Source organism: Calonectris borealis, chromosome 1 (assembly GCF_964195595.1).
Source record: "Calonectris borealis chromosome 1, bCalBor7.hap1.2, whole genome shotgun sequence".
NCBI classification, from domain to species: domain Eukaryota; kingdom Metazoa; phylum Chordata; class Aves; order Procellariiformes; family Procellariidae; genus Calonectris; species Calonectris borealis.
The window spans coordinates 192,162,343-192,185,714 of record NC_134312.1 but is presented as its reverse complement, the minus strand read 5'-3'; the positions used below and the strand labels follow the sequence as shown (position 1 = coordinate 192,185,714).

At 38.1% G+C, this 23,372-nt stretch overlaps 1 protein-coding gene across 1 annotated transcript in view; it reads left to right on the top strand.

Moving 5' to 3' along the window:
* The window catches only part of FREM2 (FRAS1 related extracellular matrix 2), a 142,627-nt gene that overhangs the window by 81,048 nt on the left and 38,207 nt on the right, over window positions 1-23,372 (top strand). The window contains exons 4-7 of the mRNA XM_075139998.1: window positions 293-523; window positions 3,235-3,360; window positions 4,285-4,536; window positions 22,761-22,910. Coding sequence (XP_074996099.1) covers window positions 293-523; window positions 3,235-3,360; window positions 4,285-4,536; window positions 22,761-22,910 — 759 coding nt within the window. The remainder of the gene's footprint in view (window positions 1-292; window positions 524-3,234; window positions 3,361-4,284; window positions 4,537-22,760; window positions 22,911-23,372) is intronic.

Genomic DNA, 23,372 nt, shown 5'->3' with positions numbered 1-23,372 from the left:
TTGAATTACGGAGAAATGGAAACTTGACTGTAACCTCAGAGAATGTAGTTTTTCTAGTAGTTAGTTTTGCTTTGGCTAATTCTGTCCAAACTGCCTTTCATAGTGTTAATTGATGTGCTTCCACCTCTATGTGTGATACCAATATAAAATTGATTAAGAGTAACAGAGTTGGCTTGAACACTCTCAGGTTGTGTAAAGTATATTTTTCTAAAATTTCTTTTTTTAAAGATGACATAATGAGAGAAAAATGACAAGTGATGTTTTCAATGACCTGAATTTCTGATTTTGGCAGGTATTAGCACCAAAGATGGTACTGCCAAGAAAGATAAAGACTTCAGAGGAAAAGCCCAGAAGCAGGTGCAGTTTAATCCTGGCCAAACCTTAGCTACGTGGCGAGTACGGATTTTGAGTGATGGTGAACACGAACAGTCTGAGTCCTTTCAAATTGTTCTTTCTGAGCCTGTCATGGCAGTTCTGGAATTTCCTGATGTATCCATGGTGGAAATTATTGACCCAGGAGATGGTAAGAACTTTTCCAGGACTGTACTGCCAATATCTGCATATACCAAAAGATAAACTGGAGGGCAAATGCTATGAGTAACAGTGGACAGTTAAGCTTACCTTTCCTCAGAATATTTCTGAAGACAGACTTGGGCATTGGGTAGCCATTTTTCCTCTATCACTTTAAGTGATTCATGAATATGTAACTAGGCTAGCACGCTTTGATGAAATACCTGCATTTTCCTATCATATATTATTTCTAGGTTTTTTTGTTTTGTTTAGTTTTGTTTTCATTTTAGGTATAATAGGTTTTTGGTTCAATATGTTTGCAAACAGAGTGTATCTGCACAGGTGGCTGGAGGCTGACTTGGTTTACTCTGCCATGATAATTTATGTGGGAGAGGATGGTACAGGGAAGTCCAGGCTGGTTGGTCCCAACAAGTTTGGGTCTTGGAGCAGACTAGTTGCATCAATTAGGCCTTAATATTAAGTTAAGAAGCTCAGTAAGGGTAAAGTTCACTAGACCAAGTACAGCACAAGCTCTGTGAAGAACAAATAAAATTATGGTTTAATGTAAATGAAGAAAGAAGCTGATTAAAAAAAAAAAAAAGTAGAATGTGCTTTTCAGCTGCATCCAGACACTTGAAACCCTGGGCCATGGTCACACAAAACTGTCCTTAAGGCATCTTTCAAATATTGGACTGTAACAGCTTGTTTTATATAGTCTTCCCTAATTAACATTTGAAGAGGACTAGGCAGGAAAACTGTCAGAGTTTTCTTAGTTCCTAGTTACAGATGCAAGTTAAACCAGAGGTTATCTGACATCCATATTTAGTCACTGAGAAGAATAGTGCTTAACTTGAAAAGCAGTATCTATGAGACACAGAAATTAGTTGAAAATGTGTTAATCTATCTTTTCTATAATCAGTGAGATTATAGAAACAACTCAAGATAATAATCTGATAGTTTTTTCTATTTCTTATATTAAGATAAAATTTTTACATTCCCAGAGAATTTGTAGTAATTATACATAAAATGAAGTTGCATAGGAGAAAATCAAATGCACAGCTGCAAATCAAGGAATATCTACAGGAAAAATATAGAGAGAACTTTGAGGGGAAGGACTGGATTTCCTAATAAACTTTTAAAGCGCAGGGTATAACAAGTTCAGATGCTAACTGAATAGGAACCATCAAAAGTTTTATTCTGCTTCCAGTGAAAAAGATTTTAAAATTCATTTACTTGAATGGTGTAGTCTTAGCACAAAATAGTAAGCTTGTTTGGAAAGCCATACCAGGCCCTTGGTATATGGGACATTAGTTAATGTTTTATTCCAAAAAGAGATTGCATAAGGATGTGTTTTCTTATACTAGCTGAGATGGTGTAGATCATTCTCCTCTGAGCTTTTATGTTGTACATAAGGTCTGTTAAACTTCTGTAGTGTCATTTTACTCCTAGTTGGATAATTATGAGACAGACAGGAAACAGAACAAATCAGATTCCTGCATTTTTTTGAAAGATAGAGTTTTTCAGTTTGTCAACTTAATTCTAAAGGGAGAAATAAAAGGAAAAAAATGGGGGGTTTTAATGTTATCTTTTGGTTTACTTTAAAACAAAAAGGTAGGGATTTGTGTTTTTCACACTGAATTTCTGATTTGCTGGAATAGTGAAAGTGTCTAGATCTTATCAAACCTGAATTACAGCATTTTTAAGGCAGGCTTTTGACCTTAAGTCATGCAAGTAGTATTTTCCAGTTGGAGAAATAAAACCTGGAACATGTTTTCAACGAAGTCACATGACAATTTTCAGAACATTGTTTGCCAAAGTACTCTGAAATAATGAAAAGATTTGCTTTGTGCAGTCACTTGATACCACTTGATTTGATATTATATGGAATTATATTCTGTTTGGGTTGCAGTCACATTAATGAAACTATAAAGGTGCTTTAAAATTATATGCAGAACCACCATTTGTTCTTGAGTTTTTGCGAGAACAAGAACAACATTGATCCTGAATCCTTGTAACAGCATAAAACTCAGCAATGTGTTTATGTGAGTATAAAATAATGGAGGAGTTTAAAATGCATTTTGGTGGTTTTTTTTCCCTGAAAAACAAATCTGACATTCTTTGGTTCGATACATTTTAGGGTGAGATTGATCTCCAGACTTCACTGACTGTATTGGCTACGTCTCCTTTGAATAAAATAGGAGTGTAGACATGTAGCCAATTCAAATCAAATCTCCAAGTCAGAGTAAGACAGCAAGAACTCAATCTTGCATCCGCAATGCCAAATGATTTTCATGGTTATCTTGATGCAGTAAGTTAAAGAATGGCCTTGCAGAACCACTGCCTGTGTGTGACCTATGCTATTGATACTTCTGTGATTACCAGTTAATAATGAAATACCATGGACATAATAAAAATATAGACCTTGTGGACAAATTCTCCACACACTGTCTTGCACCATTAACCGTAGATAATTAGTCACATTAGAGACTACTTAGTAAGGACTTGTGAATTCAGACCTAATGATCTGATTTTCTTTTCCATTTCTGAAAGACTAAGAAACTCTACTTCTATTACCCTCCAAGTTTTTCTTAAAATTTAGCACCGTTGCTGATAAATACGAGTTATTTGTTGCACTTCAGAATATGCTAAAATGCTCTTAGCTATTTTGCAGGTGACTGTATGAGGCCATAAATCTACATAAAGAAATGTGTCTGTTCTTTGCAGAATCAACTGTCTTTATTCCTCAGCCCACCTATACTATTGAAGAAGATGTTGGTGAATTATTTATTCCAGTCAGAAGAAGTGGAGATGTGAGCCAGGAACTGATGGTTATCTGCTACACACAACAAGGTAACAGAATCTACTATAGAAAAAAAAAGGTAAAAATGGAAAAGAGACAGAAAAGCAAGAAGAATTGTTCCATCTATTGCATAATAAAACTGTTTATAACTGTTAATTACTTTTTCATCTAAATAGCTTCAGTCTCAACGGGAAATGTATTCATCTTTGCAGTCTATCTTAGAGTATTATTGAATACAGCTAGAAAATTATCATGTTCCAAATTTCTGCCATTTGTTAGCAGGTGAAGAGGGTCCGTGTTCTTTAACTTTTTGCAAGATTTTTATATACAGCCTCATATATCTGAAAGTGATGGGAACTGAAAGCACTGCAGTGATTGCCCAGGATACCCTTTACTTGTTAGTATCTTGAAAAAATTATTATAAAATAATATTGCTTAATTGCCATGCTTGTCCTTCCTCTATCTTTCAATCTCCTATTAATTATATCCACACAGAGGATGGGGTCTCTACACCTGTGCTTTTATTATTATTATTTTTCATCTAGAGAGATGAAGCAACATTTTTGGTGAGGTGATCTGGAATCAAAATAATTTGTTTTCATCAAATTCTATCTGTTATAGTTAATTTCTGGTCCACCGATATCTTCAATGGGTAAAATATACTAAGGGAGTTAATTGGTAATCCTCACAGGGTCTCCTTTGTCAGCCTGTGTCTCTTGTGATAGACTACAATATTCCTTTTGACTGAAAAACCGCAAATGAATTTGAGGAGCCATGTGCTCGCATTGCATCCTATATGGAAGTATTTTGTCCACGGACCTCAGAAATGTAGCCTGGTCAGATGTTTCAGCCCATCTTATCACCTAAAAGTAAATAGAAATTAAAAGATAATGAAAATAAAATTCAGCCTCTGTGAGGGGATCATTATAACCATGGTATGTATGTATAGTGACTGTTTTCCTTTTATGCCACAGGAACAGCATCTGGCACTGCCCCAACCTCGGTGCTTTCTTACTCTGACTACATATCCAGGCCTGAGGATCACAACAGCATTCTACGTTTTGACAAAGACGAACAAGAAAAAATGTGTCGGATCGTCATCATAGATGATTCCTTGTATGAAGAGGCTGAGACCTTTGATGTTTTGCTGAGCATGCCAATGGGTGGAAGAATTGGTGCAGAATTCCCAAGCACTCGAATTACCATTGTACCTGACAAGGATGATGGTAAGACATCATGTAATAAAGTGATATTCCCAGTTCAGGACAGAAACTACAAATAGCATCACACTCAAATCAGCATGTAGAAATTGGATTTTTGCACTTCTTCCTGGTGGTTAAACGCATGCTGCTTCCATCTTGAGATTTGAAAATACTGTTAGAAAGCTATGTGGATTTTTTAAAGTATTTAGTATTGATATTTTATGGTTTGAGAAAATCACGTGAGCAGTGATTGGGAGTGAGGAGATACATCTTTCCATTCTGTCACAGTAACAGGTGTAATCCAAAATGTCCCCCTGCATGGGCACCCTTGTATGTGTGATTCTGAGGTTGTGTCCATAAAGCCTTCAGGCCCATTGCATTATGCTCCAAAGGGCCATATGAGAGGCCCTGATGGACCAGAAGCCATCTAGCAGCTGCTGAGAGCTATATTCCTTCTAATTTGATGCTGCATTTAAATTTCTGCCTAGAAGCCTCCATGTATGTTTCTTTTGTATTTTTAATAAAGCAAATAAGTAAAAGACAGTAACGTTGCTTTAGAAATTGCCTCAGTAAGGAAGTGCTGACAGCATGATGTCCTTTCTTCAAGTGGTCAATAGCTTTGATATATTGCATTGAAAGGGACATTTCTGATGGTGATTAGAGAGAGATCTGTGACTAAGGAAGAGTAGAATCAGCACACTGAATTATCAACTGCTTTCGAAAATACGTGTAAACAGTACTGCGGCCTCAAGCTTCTCCGTCAGTGTCCCTGGCATTGGTGTAGCAACTCTCTTTCTAGGAGTGGTAACAAAAAGGTTTCCTGGTACAATTGCCCTCATTTATGCATGGAGTTTGGAGGCTGACATCTCAACTGTAAATTCTGTGAAAGGAATACTGATAAGCTATTTTAGTCCTCTCTATGAGGCCATATTGTGACACAGTCATATTTCCTAAAGACCGATGTGAGGAATTATATAGTACAGTACTCTTTGAAAGTCCTGTGCCAAGATAGACAGTTGTTATCAGCACAGTGATTTCTCCCTAGTTAAGGATATAAAAAGCAGCTCTTAAAGGCAGGAAGTTGACACCCATCTAATTGCTTCATAAATACTCAGTCTGCCTGAAATTTCTCACGTGTAATCCTGTGACAGAGGTGACTTTGTTTTCTCTGTGGAGCATTTGGGTAATCATATAGCATTAATGAATACAACAGTTTGAAATAACACTTCTTGTAAAGTAACAGATCATATATCGAATGCAAGCTGAGATAGAAATATGTTTATTTTACAACAATTTGATTTTTTTAATAACTCATGAACTTTACAGTTTGTAGATAGCAGAGCATAGAATATTGGGAAAGTAGCTATAAAAAAATATATCCATGAAGATTACCCAGCTTTTGAAGATGTTCTGACTGCTTAAAAAGTACACAAAAAGTTTGGGATGGGGAGAATGTTTCTCCAAGAGATTATTTAAAACAGAGATGAGAACCTCAATGTCTAGGAGGGAACACTTTTATATACTGTTTTCAGCATTTAAAATAAGATATTGTCATTCATAGGCTTATACAATCATTTTAGCAGTAACCTAGAGTGACTTTGAATAAGAAATGATGAAAGTTAGTCAATCACAACATAGTATAGAACTTAACAGTTTATGAAACTCCCACAAGATAGTAGGGAAGTTATCGAGAAATCTCCTTTATTTTAACACTGCCATTGGAAAACATGAGAAGTAATTTGGTTTGTATATCACTGTTCAGTTTTAAGTCTAATTTTTCCTGTATTTACGAGCACAACTTACCTCAATGCTACAAACTTTTAAACAGGAATTATTTAATAAATGATAATAAACTTATGGGATTTATTAAAAAAGCTGAGGAATTGTTTGAGACATTAGAGTAGAACATTTTCATTATGTAACAACTGAAACATCTACATTTGTTGATAAGAGTAAACTATTTTGGATATTGAAAGATAAGGGGGCTTTGAAGGATAGGTTTGGATCATTTTTTACATTCACTTGTCTTTTTGCACCCAGAATGTTGCATATGTCATATTTGAAATAGTGTGACAGAACTCCTTATTTGCTTTCTGTATCAGTGAAAGTACTCCCACAAAAAATTCCAGTGTGTTCAAAAACTTACTGACAATTCACTTACCAGTAAAGTTTTCTACCACATGCTTTTAGTTTGCACAAAAAACATGGTGACAGAAAAATTTATATGCATTTTGTTTTGTCTGAGATCTGTTGTGCTACCTGTTCTATAAAAATCAGAGTACAGACTACAGAGTAGATAAATTCTAAGTTATACGTTACATATTTATTTATGCATTCACACACAGATATAAATATATATATATGCTTATTTCAGATTGTGAATATACACACATATTTATGTAACGTGTGAGCAATTTAACACCCTGGCAGTGACGACTGAAATTCTGCATAAATAAGCAGGGGATTTTAAGCAGCATTGGTTATTATTGTTTGCAGTGCACAAAATTAATTTTAATAAGTTAAAACAGTATGCTATGTGAAATAAAACGCTTTTTCTTTAGCTTTTAACAATAAAATTTAATTCAGAAAATGCCTAAGATAGAGGTGGATAAAAGCTTTAGCACATATATAATAGCCTATGAGCTATAGTAATGTTATCATACAGAATTCTGGAGTCCACTTTAGTCTCTTTACTTCATATCTACTGATGTATTTTTCTCATTGTTTGTTTAAATTCATCTTCTACTTAACAAAGTTTCTTTGGACAAATGTCACAGCATGTCATTAAGTTGTAATTTCTCCAAGTACTGTGACTGGATTAACATTATGCATTGACTTCTTCAGGCCAAAAGATACAAACAGCAGAGGTCAAAGTTTAATAATACTACATGAGATCTTTCCTATGGAAGTCAAGTCAGCACTAGCAACATTACCTTATCTCCTTTGGCATTCAATGCAAGTTAATTAGGAAACATTCACCTTCAGTACCTATCATCAAAGTCTTTTCTTCTTATTTTATTTCTAGAGAGGGCCCTTAGGGTTTAGCTAAAATCGCTGAGTTGCTATACAATCATGACAATAAACAAAAAGTAAAAGAGGTGTGCTCAACTTTCGAGTGAACCAGAGTATATTAAAGAAATTCCTGGCAACTGAATACTTTAATTGGGGATTATACAGTTGTGCTGTGTGCCAAAGCAAATCTGAAAAAAAATCATAGTATGTAGAACACACACAGGTGTATTTATATATTGTGAAAGGTGATTTTAAAATTGGTGCTGCTATTGGGACGTTTCTTAATTTGGAAGGGACTTTTCCTGATAGGTCCTGAAGTTGGAGACAGATAGAAAAGAAGAAAATGATTAAGTTAATGAAATACACAGCAAAGTAAGTTGTGCATGGAAATCTTGAATTCAAAGTTACACGTGTCACTACAGTTTAAGCACTAAAAAATAAAAACATGGATCTGTTTGAGTCAGAGGTGATAGTTACTAACTATGAACCACTGGAAGAAAAGCATTCAGGGGAAAGACTATGCAAATCATCCATTTTTGGGGTGGCAGTAATCTCACCTGATATTAGCCGTCTATACATTCAGACATCTCATTCAAGCAGGCTATGCCAGGATCCTTCTGTAGTTAATAAAGAGAGACATTGTCGTGGTTTAACCTGGCAGGCAGCCAAATACCACGCAGCCGCTCACTCACTCCCCCCACCCCCAGCGGGACGGGGAGAGAATCGGAAGGGTAAGAGTGAGAAAAACTCGTGGGTTGAGATAAAGACAGTTTAATAGAACAGAAAAAAAGGGAAAATAATAATGATAATTATAAAATATACAAAATGAGTGATGCACAATGCAATTGCTCACCACCCGCGCTGACCGATAACCAAGTAGCCATCAGTACTTCCTGGATCACGCCTACCGTTCATATACTGAGCATGACGTCACATGGTATGGAATACCCCATTAGCCAGCTGGGCTGGCTGTCCTGATTACGTTCCCTCCCATCTTGTGTACCTAGCTCAGTTAGTAGGCACGGGAGCTGTCCTTGGACTAGGAGGGCACTTAGCAACAACTGAAAACATCAGTGTGTTATCAACATTCTCCTCATACTAAATCCAAAACACAGCACTAGGAAGAAATTTAACCCTATCTCAGCCAAAACCAGGACAGACGTGTACTCCCAGGAACCATCCCATCCTAGGAGAAGTATCTAAACTGTTGAGATCAATCACCGTGGGGACCTGGTGCAACTGAATACATTGATTTCTGACAGTAGATATAAACCCTACCCTTAGAAATTTAATCTGCCATTCAACCCAAAGTCGTAAGCACTATTGGGCATGAAGGAAGGAATTTTTTCTAATTGTATGTTAAAACAGTTAAACAGAAATTAAACAACAAAGAGATACATAGCTATTCCTGCTTCATAAAATAATTATGATTTCTAAAGAAAAGTCTAAAAGAATCTAAAGAAATGAATGCTGAAGAGTGTTTCAATAGGTATTTAGATGTTCAAGATAAAATCCAAAACCAAACAAAAAACCTCAACCATTTTCCATACAATTGTTAACTAGTGTTACTAAATCTAGCCAGAATTGATGGGCTGAACTTTATGCATCTCAAGGATTTGGGGGATGAACAGAAATCTCTGAAGAATTTGAGGTCAGTTCATTGGCTCAGGACATACCTATCCTGCATGGAGAGCACAGAGTTCAGCATAAAGCTCATCCAGAGGAGGCACTTCACATAATAGATCAATATTATGCATCTAGGAAAAGGAAGATAAGGTTGCTGTGCACTTTTCATTCCCCTTGGAGATGGGAGTTCTGGAGTTTAGTCTCAGACCCTGAAAAGACTCAGACCCCAGTCTTCCATGGAAATGCCTTAATCCCCAGGAACTTAGCAACTAAGCAAGATCAGCCTGGAAGCGCGCTCTGTTTTTCCAGCTGAAGCTGTGGCTCTGAAATCATTTGACATATATAGAGAAAAAATGAGATCAAATTCTTTTGTTAGTATTCGTCTGGGAATGAAGAGCCTATAATTGAGTTCCAACACTAACAGTGTTGCTGCTGTGTTGTGTGCAACAAGTCTGATACAAAACGCTTTAGTCCTTGAAACAAGGCTTGCAGTCAAAGCTCTACTCTCTCATAGTCAAATGTTTTCATTGCTGGACTGCTGTTTTGAACTCTTTTTTACTTACTCTGTTTTGTGTTGTGGGCAAATTTTAAACTCTTGGTTTGTAATTACATTTGGAAACCAAAAGAGAAGAGGTGTGATGAATTCAGAGCTGGAAGTTTGCAGCTAAGAGGAGAATGCTTACAATTATTTTGCTTGCTTCAAGTTTTTTGTCAGTGGCTGTCTTCCCATGTGATTTTAATTCCATGCTACTGTATTTAGTGTTGCCATGAGAGCACACAGCCTTACAGCCAGGCTGACAAACAGTCATCTTGCCTTAGTGGAATTGTTGAAGCCTCATGCTGTTCACAGCAGGAAGTACATTAAATACATTTGTTCCACTTCACTCACATTAGATGGGCAAGCAGCCGTTCAGACTTCTTCTTGACATTTCTACATCAAGGCTGAAAACAAATGACTCAGGTTTATGTTGGAGGTTTGCTTACCATTTTCTTTATACCTACTCAACAGACTCGATCACTCGTATCATCCACATGATAGAGGATAGCACTATCTGGGAATATTTTACAGCTGAGTAAACTGGATGATGGTATGATCATGGTATGATAATGCAGAAAGCCAGTGTTAGAGGTCAACCAGAACAGTTTAATTCTTTAGTCTTCTGGAGATTTCTTTAAAACACTTGCTGTCAGCCTACAGTTAATTAAACTTTGGAAATCCTTAGACCATGTTCTGGAAATCAGTAGCCACTAACACTTGCACAACTTGCTTGGAGCAGTAAAGTCCATATTGACGTTTACTATCAATAGCTTGAAAAGAGGCAGAAAGTCAGCACTGCAATGCTACGTTATACATATATGCTTTGCATTAAGTATCCCAGTAGGTATACAGTATCAACTAACTTTCAGTGTGTGTACTGAGCCAAATTTCCAGCTGATGGTAATTAAATATTTTATTAGTAACATAGTTTGTCAGAGGGACATCCTTATCTTACAAGGCTATCTGGAATATCCTTATTTCCCCTGGCCTCCAAGGCAGGCAATTAAATGTGTCTTTTTCTTTTCGACAATAGGTGTGAATGAGTGGTTGGTTGATCTTGGTAGTTATCTGCTAGTCTATTTGTCCAATTTTAGTTACAACCTGAACACTATAGGCAGAGCATGCCCAGTGTTATATTATGGACTGGAGTCATGATCTGGCCAAGTACCCTTCACCATTCTCTGGAGATGACTAAAATAACGAACTAGTTGTTCTTTTTCCCTCTGTGCATCCATCTTTGACTACTTTCTCCCTTTTCTATTTTTACAGTGCTTGTGGGTCTGATACCTCTGGCACTTCTGTGCAGCTTTTAACTTCTTTTGTCCTCTCATTAGGTAAAATCTCCATGTGACCCCTCCCCTTTCCCCAGTCTGTGGCAGGTGGCCAGACTGGCAACTAATCAAGGGAAAAAGTGGAAGACAGCCAATTTATGACACATGTTATACTCCCAGTTTTCTTTACTTACAGTTTGTAATTATCACCAGTTCAACAGAGTGAAAAATGTTCAATTTATGGTGATAGCCTTAAAGATTTTGGAAAGTCCCTGTTTGCTGTCTATCACAGAAATAAATTAATGTCTTATCTTACAGTAGGACATCTTATAGAGGCAACCAGGCACGTTTATGATTTGCTTTTCTAGCATTATCTGTTGCTGACAGTTTATTATATGTGTGTGTCTGCAGGTACACACTCATATATATATGAGCTACAGATGTTGGATTAATCTCATCTTCACTTAGCTGCTTAATAATTAGGTATATAGTCCAATCTTATGATCTAGGCTCCTTTGATAGGTAAGGAGGACAGAGCATGACCTCCAGATAGTACTTTATCACATCTATTTGAGATGGCTCCTTTACAATAGAGGACTCAGCTGGTAGAGCAGCATATCTCTAAACCTTCACTACTGCAGGTTCTTAAATGGTTAGCTTACATATGCATTATTACATTTCTACGTGAATTATAATAGTATTTCTAGGAGAGTGTTGAAGTATAGAAAACAGCTTTTTAGTTTCGTGCTCAAAGCACATAAAATAGTTGATAAGCAGAAGGTACGAAATTACATGAACTGTAGAAAATTGATACTTTCTGTTAAATCTAGAACAAGTTAAAGGAAATGGTGTTCTCACATGTACCGATGTTGTTTTCCAGACCCTAATGGATCATTGTTTTATTACAGTTCACTCAAGAGTACGTTGAACATCTTTCTCTCTCCTGTCTTCCTGTAGCATGTTGTATTTTTTATGGCTTTGATCTTTGTACTGCAGATCTTATATTTATTATAGTCTGTTTGAAAATGTAATGAATGCCTAGAAAACCATTCTAAATTAATCATTTGTTCTTGGTTGTTTGTGATTGTAGGGAGTGAATTTAGTGGCCTAGTGAGTGCTTTGTGTTTTTAAGATTTGTATAGAACATCTTGTATAGTTGTATAGAACATCTTGGTGCATTCAGTTTTCCTAAGGTTTCTTCAGATCATCTTGCTTCCTCTGAAGCTTCTTATGCTGAGACTTTGCCATTTTGCTCATCGGTCTTTGAAGATCCGAAAGATACTGAACAACAGAGTAACCAGTGTACCCCATTGGGCTTTAATGACGTTGATTCTCCTTTTGAATGTGTAAATCCTCAAAGGATTAACTCAGTTATTATCTCACATTACTGTCTGTCAGGCAACTCTTCTCCTCCCTTCCACACGAATGGGATCAGAAGTCCAAAAGAGAGAATTCAAGAACTTTTAACATACAGCAGAGCATCTTTTCTGTCATTAGAGCTCTGCTTTTGTGGTCTGATAAGTCTGTCTGGCTGTTGCTCTATTTTCACTTCTGTTCTGTCTTCTCTGCCAAGTCCCATCCTCAACATTAGCTCCTGCAAAGAGAGCATGGAGGATCTCTTGCATATTTTTCTTCTCAGACCTCAGTGGGCTAAATGTGTTCTCATTGTATGTGGGCAGAAAAGCCTGTAAGAAATTGTTTCTGCCAGTTAAGCAAACTCAACATAACTAGCATTGCGACTGAATAGTAAAAGTGCAAAAATCTAAAGTCAGAATTGGGCCAGTATCTTTCTTAGCCTCTCTTGTGATGTCGTCAAGATGTCTCCAATTCAGAAAAGTCTGTGTATACATTTAGGCAGAAGAACAGATTTAATAACTATCCACAAGAATGGACAGAATCATAATTTTCTTTAATAAATGTGGTACAAGCTCTGCCAGAATTTATATACAAATACCAACAGCCACCTGGAAAACAAAGTATTTTACATTTCTTGGTTATGCTATTCCTCTTCTATGCACCATTTCTAGTAATGATAGTTACAGTAATAGTGCCGCCCTTCTTCTTCATTTATTCTTCAATGAGACCAAACACATGTGCTACTTTGATAAGATTCAGATTTGTAATTCATTTGGTTAAAATGAATTTAACAGCCTCACCCCTGTGCCTGGTAAGATCATAGAACAGAACCTTCTGGAAGATATGTAGAAATATATGGAAGAGAGGGAAGTGATTAGAGACAGCCAACATGGCTTCACCAAGGGCATATCAGTCAGTCTTGTTGGGGCCAGTCTTGTTCAATATCTTTATCAATGATCTGGATGAGGGGATCGAGTGCTCCCTCAGTAAGTTTGCAGACAACACCAAGTTGGACGGGAGTGTTGATCTGCTTGAGGGTAGGAAGGCTTTGCAGAGGCATCTGGACAGGCTGGATTGATGGGCCGAGGCCGATTGTATCAGGTTCAACAAGGCCAGTGCAGGGTCCTGCACTTCAGTCAAAACAACGCCATGCAACGCTACAGGCTTGGGAAAGAGTGGCTGGAAAGCCGCCTGGCGGAAAAGGACCTGGGGGTGCTGATTGACAGCCGGCTGAACATGAGCCGGCAGTGTGCCCAGGTGGCCAAGAAGGCCAATGGCATCCTGGCTTGTATCAGAAATAGTGTGGCCAGCAGGAGTAGGGAGGTGATTGTGCCCCTGTACTCAGCACTGGTGAGGCCGCTCCTCGAATACTGTGTTCAGTTTTGGGCCCCTCACTACAAGAAGGACATGGAGGTGCTGGAGTGTGTCCAGAGAAGGGCAACAAAGCTGGTGAAGGGCCTGGAGCACAAGTCTTGTGAGGAGCGGCTGAGGGAACTGGGGTTGTTTAGCCTGGAGAAGAGGAGGCTGAGGCGAGACCTCATCGCGCTCTACAACTACCTGAAGGGAGGTTGTAGCGAGGTGGGTGTTGGTCTCTTCTGCCAAGTAACTAGCGATAGGACGAGGGGAAATGGCCTCAAGTTGCGCCAAGGGAGGTTTAGATTGAACATTAGGAAAAATTTCTTTACTGAAAGAGTGGTCAGGCCTTGGAGCTGCCCAACTGCCCAGACTGCCCAGGGAAGTGGTTGAGTCACCATTCCTGGAAGTATTTAAAAGACATGTAGATGTGGTGCTTAGCGACATGGTTTAGTGGGCATGGTGGTGTTGGGTTGGCGGTCAGACTCAATGATCTTAGAGGTCTTTTCCAACCTTAATGATTCTATGATTCTATGATTCTATCATGCCTCACTAATCTAGTGGCCTTCTATGATGGAGTGATTGCATCAGTGGACAAAGGAAGTGCTACAGGTCTCATCTACCTAGACTTCTTCAAGGCCTTTGATACAGTCCCCCCCAACATTCTTACCTCTAAATTGGAGAGATATGGCTTTGATGAGTGGACCATTAGATGGATAAAAATCAGCTCGATGGCCGCATCCAACAAGTTACACTCAATGTTTCAATGTCCAAACAGAAACCACTGAGTGGTGTTCCTCAAGGGTCCGTACTGGGACCGGTACTATTTAATATCTTCATCAATGACATAGACCGTGGGATTTAGTGCACCCTCAGCAAATTTGCAGATGACACCAAGCTGAGTGGTACAGTTGCTAGGCTTGAGGGGAGGGATGCCATCCAGAGGGACCTTGTCAGGCTTGAGGAGTGAGCCCATGTGAACCTCATGAAGTTCAATACAGCCAAGTGCAAGGTCCTGCACCGGAGTTCGGGCAATCCTCAATATCAGTACAGACTGGGGGATGAATGGTATCCCCTACAGCACAGAAGGACTTGGAGGTACTGGTGGATGCAAAATTAGACATGAGCCAGCAATGCGCACTTTGCAGCCCAGAAAGCCAATCGTATCCTGGGCTGCATAAAAAAAAGCGTGGCCAGCAGGTCAAGGGAGGTGATTCTCCCCCTTTTCTCCACTCTTGTGAGACCCCACCTAGAGTACTGCATCCAGCTCTGGGGTCCTCAGCACAAGAAAGATGCTGGTCTTTAGACTAGGAAACACCTGATACCTTGCACAGGCCCACTGCATCCAGTCCTGGGGTCCCCAGTGCAAGAAAGACATGGACCTGTTAGAGTAGGTCCAGAGGAGGGCCACAGAAATGCTCAGAGGTCTGGAACACCTCTCTTATGAAGAAAGGCTGAGAGAGTTGGGGTTGTTCAGCCTGGAGAAGAGAAGTCTCCAGGGAGACCTTGTTGCGGCCTTTCAATCCTTAAAGGGGGCTTATAAGAAAGACGGAGAGAGACTTTTTACCATGACCTGTAGTGACAGGACAAGGGGAAATGGTTTAAACTGAAAGAGGGTAGATTTAGATTGGACATAAGGAAGAAATTTTTGGGGATGGGGGTGGTGAGACAGTGGAACAGGTTGCCCGGAGAAGTTGTGGATCCCCCATCATTGGACGTGTTTAAGGTCAGGTTGGATGGGGCTTTGTGTAACCTGATCTAGTGAAAGATGTCCCTGTCCATGGCAGGGGGCTTGGACTAGATGATCTTTAAAGGTCCCTTCTGGCCCAAACCATTCTGTGATTCTACGAAAAATTAGTCTCAGAAAATGCACAATTTGGATTTATTTTGACCTTCAGCATATTGTTGTATCCTTTTTCTCAAAGTCTAATAGCTTTCATTGCATAAGGAGCTCATTTTCAGCATGCTTTTACTTTTATGAACATCCAGGATTTCTGTCTTTGCTATTGAGTCTCCACAATTTCCTCGCCATCTTCCTATCAGCTCTCATTACCAAACAACAAAATGCTTGTTTATCATTCAAAAGCCTTACTAATACGACTTGCCAACCAGTGGAAATCTCAGCTGGGGAGAAAACATAATTGTCATCACTATGACTTTGGGCTTTAAAATCTTAGAGATCAGGGTCATGATTTAAGTGGATGATGTTACAAGGGATTATAAAGAAAACATTCATAGAATGAGTTATTGCGATTTTGTTGTTGATATGAGTGTAGGTGTGAGGAACGCACTTTGGAAGAGAAAAATTGAAAATATTCTTATCAGAAAACCTCTGTTTTTGCAAATATACTTATTACAGAGACTTATTTACTGAGACCCTTTCTACAGACCGCTTTTTCTGCAAGGCCCAGTAGTAAACTAATTACTCAATTAAAATGTGAAAAACATATTTAGAAATGGCTGCATGCTATATCTTTATGTAGCCTGATTTCTAAAATGCTGCTCAGCTTTTCCTACCATTTCTGTTTGTAGGAGTCCTCATTTGTTATCTCATGTATGAATCACTGACTGTGAGCTCCTTCACGCTTGGCCTCCTTGTGAGGTGCCTTGTGTGTGGTATACTTAAATACTACTGCCAAGCCTTCCCATTTATCTGCCTGCCTCTGTTTCATCAGTTTGTTGAGAATTTGTTACTGATGCCGTTTCCTGGGTCTCTTACATAAAAATAATCTCATTCTTTTTAAAAATAGAACATGTAGAACATTCTGAGTTGGTTTCATGCTCTGTGGGAGGTCTAGCCAGTAGGGAAAAGGTATGTGAAAGTCAAATGGTTGCTGCAGGCAATACCATCACGTTCGGGTGTGTCCCCAAATTCCAAAGTGTTTGTTTCTTCAGCTATTAGTCTTTATATTTTTATTTACATTGGTAAATGAGGCAATTATCTGGATTATGGAATAGTTTGGGCAAGTGATTTGAGCTTGTTGTACTTGTAGCCAGAAAAATCTTTTGGCCCTGTCCTCAGACTCTGAACATGGGAAAAGCTCCTCTGACACCTGTGATAGTTCCAGTGATACCAAAGTCTGGAAGTTATATCCTGAGGGTGCGTGCAAGGATCATAACAATGCTACTTCTACTAATAAATATTTTCATGTATATGTTAGTTCACATATATATGAATTTGGTATTTTGGAAAGGTAACAATGTTTCTCAGCAAACCAACAAAGGTAAATGAATTGCTTCCAAGAGAAGGTCACTTACAATAGTCAACCTCACACATTAGCCTTTCTCCTGAAATGCCAATTATAGCTGGGAGACAACTTAAGACTGTTCATTACCATCTTGTACGTAACAGTTAACTAATTGTTGAAAAATTCATCTTCAGTTTAAAGGCACACATCGTGAACGAGTTGAGCTACAGCATGGCTTCATGCACTCGGATGTCTTTACACTCCATGGTTCAGGCATACTCTGCAGCTCATCTAGTTATTACTGAACCATTATGAATCGCAACCTGACATTAAGCAAAATCAGAATTAGCTCAGTTCTTCAGGCTGCAAAGTATGCTGCAGGCTGTCCTTGCAGCAGGGATGGGACTGACAAGAAGGAAGGAGTAGGTGACCAGAGATAGGGTGTCACTGTAGCCATCTTACTGCCATCCTCAGTCTTGCAGCTAGGGCTGTAGTCTGTTTCCTTTACTGTGCTACTTTGCTCACATCTGAGTTTTACTTATTCATGTAGCAGAGCGGTTAGATGTGGATTCCAGGCCTGCTAGGCAGGTGCTGCTTGTGATGGTACTATGTGTAGAGAAACTGAAGCATGGATGCACTTTAACATAAAAGGTGAGTTAAAATGTAAAGGTCTATACTGAATTAGTATGTATCATAAATTAATTACCAGTGAATCATATATAATGTTGTTCATAGGAGTTATTGATCTCGATTCACACAGTGTTACTCTACTGAAATTACTGGGTTAAGTTAGATAAAATGAGAGTAATTCAGTGATGAACCAGTCCAGTCAATGTATGGCGTTGCCTCTGTAGATTAAAAAAAATTGTGTGTTTTTCTTACAAAATAGAACTGGGTTTGGTAAAGGTTGCATTAATTTGAGTCTGTCCTTTTACCTGTTATGTTTGCAGTATCCTTTAAAAAATCATTGTAAGTTGCTAGACAGAAATGGGCTGTTGAGACAAATGGAAATGCAGACATTATTTGCTTGAGATAATGTGTGTGGCAATTTGGCTGTAACTAGTAATTTTGATTCTGAGGTGAATTTACTTTTTGATTGCAAAAGTTATGACAACAGTGCTAAGAAGATGAAAGCTGTTAAGATTACAACATATAAATTTGAAAAGTAATCTATTTTGACCACATCAAATAAAAAGCTATTGGCATTTGCACAATAGGTACCTGCTCCAAAACTGAGCTCTGACTGTAATCTTGACCCCTGCTTCTACAGCATTCAGCAAAAATAAATGACTTGGCAAATTAAATTCATTGTGCTAAATGCAAGCTCAGTTGCTTGCATAGCTTCAAGGATGTGTAAATAGCTGTAGAATGGTGCTATCTAGTTTCAGATGTTAAAGTCCTCCTTCATAATATTATAATATACACTTTTTGTAATGGACAGTTTTTCTGAGCTTTTCTTTTGCTCCCATTAACATGCATATAAGAGAGAGATTACAGAAGTTGACCTTTACTGTTATTAAACAGTAAATGCCCATTTCTTCTCAAATTTAATGGAACTCTTGTTCTTAACTGGTCTATCTACAACTTACCCACTTCACGTTCAGAAGCGTGGAGTCTCTTGTGTTATAGACTCAGCAGCTCAGTCATTTAATGCTGTGATACTGAAATGCAAGCGAGCATTGCGTAGGGATGTATATGTTGTCTGGATATGAGCCAGATCAGGTCCAGAGGAAATCTGGCCATGTTTGTCTGTTGTTATGTCCAAGCTAATTAGCTGTGTCAACCATCAGGGCTCATTACTTTGGACTTAGCATTGCACTAGCATGTCTAGACTGTACCAGAACAGGCTAGTAGGCTTACAAAGCACTGTTTTGCACCTTCTGCATTACCACAACAGATTTCTGCTAGCTCTGGCAACTCATAAGGTTCACATTATAGCCTTGTTTGTACTGTGCATGGAAAGAAGGAAGGCAGAAGCTTTTAGGAGTAAATGGGTTAACACCACTAGAAAAAATCAACCATGAGTTGAGTTGTAATGACTGCTTCTCCCAGTTCCAATATCTAAATATGTCAGAGTGGCAGGTCTGTTTTCTTCTATTATTTCTCACCTCCTGAGACTATATACATATATACATATATATATATGTATCTCTCACTGGAAGCATATATCACTTTAGCCATTAAGGCTTATTAAAGTGTCAGCACAGAGGAGTCTGTTCTTTTGTGTTTGTCCTAACTATCCTGCCTTACGTATTATTTGCACTGGCAGCCCAAACTGATTGTGGCACCTTGCATATCTTATAACCAACCTACTCTTTTGCCATGTCCCTCTAAAGCAGATTGTAAGGATATAATTTAAAAACAAAAGCCTCCTTGGAAATAAATATTTTCGTGCTATCACATTGATTTTCTGATATACATTCAAAGATAGGTCTATTTCTAATGGCATGAGAAGTGTGTTTGTTTTCCTGCTTGATGACTGACTAGTGCTGTAGTTGATATACGCTCCCGACTGTATAACTAGTACAAAAGCAAGACAAAGATTTCATTTCTGTGCCAAGAAACCTGGAACTAAAGCTTCTAACCTTTCTCCTCTGATTATTGTAACTTCATGCCAGTGAAATCTGTGGGCCTGAACAAAAAAACTCTAAAAAAACTTCCTCTTATTTCTGTAAGAGGAACTATTAAATTTGCAGTGTTCTCTCTTCAGAGTGATCACTAGATTAAAGATCTGCTGTAAGTGAGCCCGCAGTCATTGAGCAGAGTGTTTTCCAGCCATGACCTGAGAAAGACAATGCTTTCCCTGTTAGTAGCTTGGCTTTGCTACTTCCCCTGGGGAGCTACTAACACAGCTTACAGGAAATGAACTTACAAAACATTTGTAAGGATTTGTTTCCTAGGATGGGTAACCATACAGAATGTCATTCATTGAAGATACATGCCTCAAAAAGTGTGAAAAAATCACTCTGGAATACAAGGCAAGCTAACTGAGGGTTTAGGCATTTTTACGTTTGGCTGTGACTACAGGAACAAATAGTGTGTGAGGATTCTTCTTCAGTAGCAGTAAAGCAAACATTTTCTTTTATATCTTCCATCTAGTTTAAGACAGATCATCTTAAGTTCCCTGTGTAGTCAGTGAGTAGAAGGGAATTCTTCCAGATATCTTCAGATTTTTCTCACTGAGTGAGAAATGAGTGAGCCATTCCGCCTCTCCTTCTGCATGCTGGTTATGCTGGGAAAGCTCCTGGAATGGCCTGTCTTTGTCCTTGCAAACTGAGAGCAAGCAGGCTGTGGATGTGAGTACCTCTCACTTAAGTGCTTAAAATGAGGTGCAGCCAGGTCCAGATCTAGTTCCAGAACTACTGGGACATCAATATAGAGAGAACAGGATTATAAGAACGAGATTAGACTTGGGAAAGTATGCTAAACTTTAAGATTACTTGTTTAAGAAATAACATGTATTAGATTTGATAATATTTTTAGCTGCCTTTATCTAACTGCTGGGATATTCATAACCATTTGGTCTTAGTAGGCATTCTGTATTTTTAACCTCTAGAGACTGGATGAGTCTTTGTCCATCCTGAGAATTTTAGAAGATCATTCTATGTCTGAAATGGCACATTTCTTTGCAGGTCTAATATCCAGTTCTGTAGTATCCCTGAAAGTAGAACTCTCATCAAAGTTAATAGTAGTTATACAAAAAGGTCCAGAGAGTGTATCTTACCTATTAAAAATGTTTCAGATAAGAGCTTTGCAGTCCCAAATATAAATGCAACTACTGACAACCCAGTCCCTAGAGGCAAATAATGTAAGATTTATGTGTGTCTGTCTGTGCACACAAACACACACACATTTAAATACACATAATATTGAATAAAAAAATTTAAATTGGAACTGAAAGCCTTTTCATCTACCAACGTTAGACATTTGCCAAGTTTGTCTTTCATCCTGCAAAGGTCAATGACCTTGATAATGCTCAAGCAGGTCTATGAATCTGCACTATTTTTCAGTAAATACATTCAGTTCCATGAATTTGTTACAACCCATGATTTTAGTTTTAGCAGATAAGTAGAGAGGCAGCTGCATTTGTTTCACTGATGTGGAATATTAAGGGGGGTTTTTTTGTTTGCTTGTTTTTTAGTAATTTATTTTGTAAGTTGTGAAATACAGGAAAAATCTTGAAAACAGAAGAGAAAACTTTTTTCTCCAAAACTTCCAATTTAACTCTTCAATGCAATTCCAAAATACTTTTTAACTGCTGTCTTCTCAGATGAAGTTTTGGCTTAGTAATAACTGAGTAACTACTTCATATTATTTCTGGTTAGTTTTAATTAAACTCCTATTTTACATTGTTCAATTTTCTGTAAAAATAAATAAGCAAACTACCACAGAGGAGATTGTTGCCATACACTGTGTAGTCAGTCAGATTGTCCTCAAGTACTTCAGAAAAGCATAGGTATTTTATCTGTCTGGTTATCCTACAAGCCTCTCCAAAACTTTCAAAATACAATGTCTTCACAATATTTGGCTTTATTGAGCTCAGTTGTAGTTCGAAGCAGGTTCTTCAATTCCAAAGCCTTTGTTCCACTGTAATAGAAGTCATAGGTTTTGCAACATATATATAATCTTAAGAAAATTTGACTGAATCATGGAAATGATGGGCCCAGCTTCCACTTACCATTAAAAAGGATTTATGTCTCCTCCTTTGGGTAAGTTGTACCTTTTCTGTGTGCTAGGCATATCTCTGTAGAACCATAAGCTTTTCTAGTCATTTCCTTTGAATTTTTTTCTTTTTTTCTATGCTTGATGAAGAGGAAATATTCATAGTGCCACTGATAGAGCACCGATTAATCGCTATGATCTTTTTCAACTTAATTCAAGTTGGCCATAAGCTGTATGGTATCTTCAAGCACGTTTGTGATATTGTAACCTCATTATTATAACAAATTCTCATTAGGCAATGTAAAAAAATTGTGATGAAATACAAATAGAGCTTCTGTAGGTCTTCAAATTGCATCCCAACCATTGTGGAAGGTAGGTATGATTTCTGCTGCGCAATGGGAAAACTGAGGCACTGGCTGTGTGTGCTTACTCATATATGTTTGAAACAGGAATGGAAGGGATAGAAAAGGGGAGCTGATATACATCCAGGATAAAGCTGGGCTATGTTTTTAAGCCTGTTTACTTTGTGAAATTGCTGTGGGGTGAAAAAGGGAGGAAAAAATGAGGATAAACAATATGCCTGTTAAGTAGGATAACACTTAACCTCCTTTGCTTTTTGGTCTTCTTTCTTATAAACTGTGAAACTTAAATATTAAGATAAAAGACTATTCACATTCCAGCTTACATGAAATAAGATTGATTTTCTTTTAAATGCTAGATGTGGGGGAACTAAAATTAAGTATTTGCCCCTTTGGTTAGCTGAAAAACATTTCCAAAAGCAGCTCCCGTTATATATCATGTTCCTGTTAGCAACAGGAATCTGTGAGAACATTCAAGTTAAGGTTTCATTATCTATATTCACCTTTGTCTGTTTGCACCAAAGTGAAAAATGCAAGGAATTTTCTGGCTTGCACACAGGACTCAGCTCAAATAAGTTTAATGAGATAACGCATTTGGTTTTGCACACAGATTCATACCTGCTGACACACACAGTTGAAAATGTAAGAGGCAAGAAAAAGAGCACAGTGCTGATATAACAATTGCTGTCCCAAAACAGGGAAACCAATACTTGGAAAGAAGCCAAAAATACCTAGAAAAATTCTAAACCTTAAAAAAAAAGCTTTGTTTCACTTGCTGAGGAGAGCAAAGTGCTCTCCATTGTCTAATGTGGATTTTATGCTCTCTTTTTACCTTCAACGTAAGGTAAAGAAACATTTATGGACATTATTCCTCTTTCACCAGAACCAGCATTCTACTTTGGAAATGATGAATACTTTGTTGATGAGAGTGCTGGCTATATTGAGGTACGTGTCTGGAGGACTGGAACTGATCTTTCTAAAGCTGCCTCTGTTACAGTGAGGTCTCGCAAATCTGAACCAATAACTGCAGAGGGTAAGTCATCGTTTTGCTCTAGTTTCATAATACATCTCGACAACAAATGCTAGTACATTTGGTCTTGATTCAGCTACATAAGATGAAATTTATATGTCTGTTGCTCTTAGCAGATCTTTCTTCTTAGAACAAATTAAGTAGTTACAGAATTTCTCTCAAAAAAAACAGGAGTAGGAGCAACTGTGAAGTACAGCACTAAGAGAAATGCCTTCAAATCCGCACATAAAACACTACCCCACAAAGGCAGTTGATTACTGCCTCACCAGCATGCTCTGGGCACAGAGTTATAATCACTGGCAGCATGCAGAGTTTGCTCCTCTCATTTTTACTGTAGGCAATGAAAAATTATTATCTAGTATCCTGTTGAGCAAGAGGATTGCTACAGCTGTGTGATTCAGTGATGCTTTGACAGAACCTTTGTCTGCAGAATCAAGTGTTAGTGTACTCTGGTTTTTTTTTTCC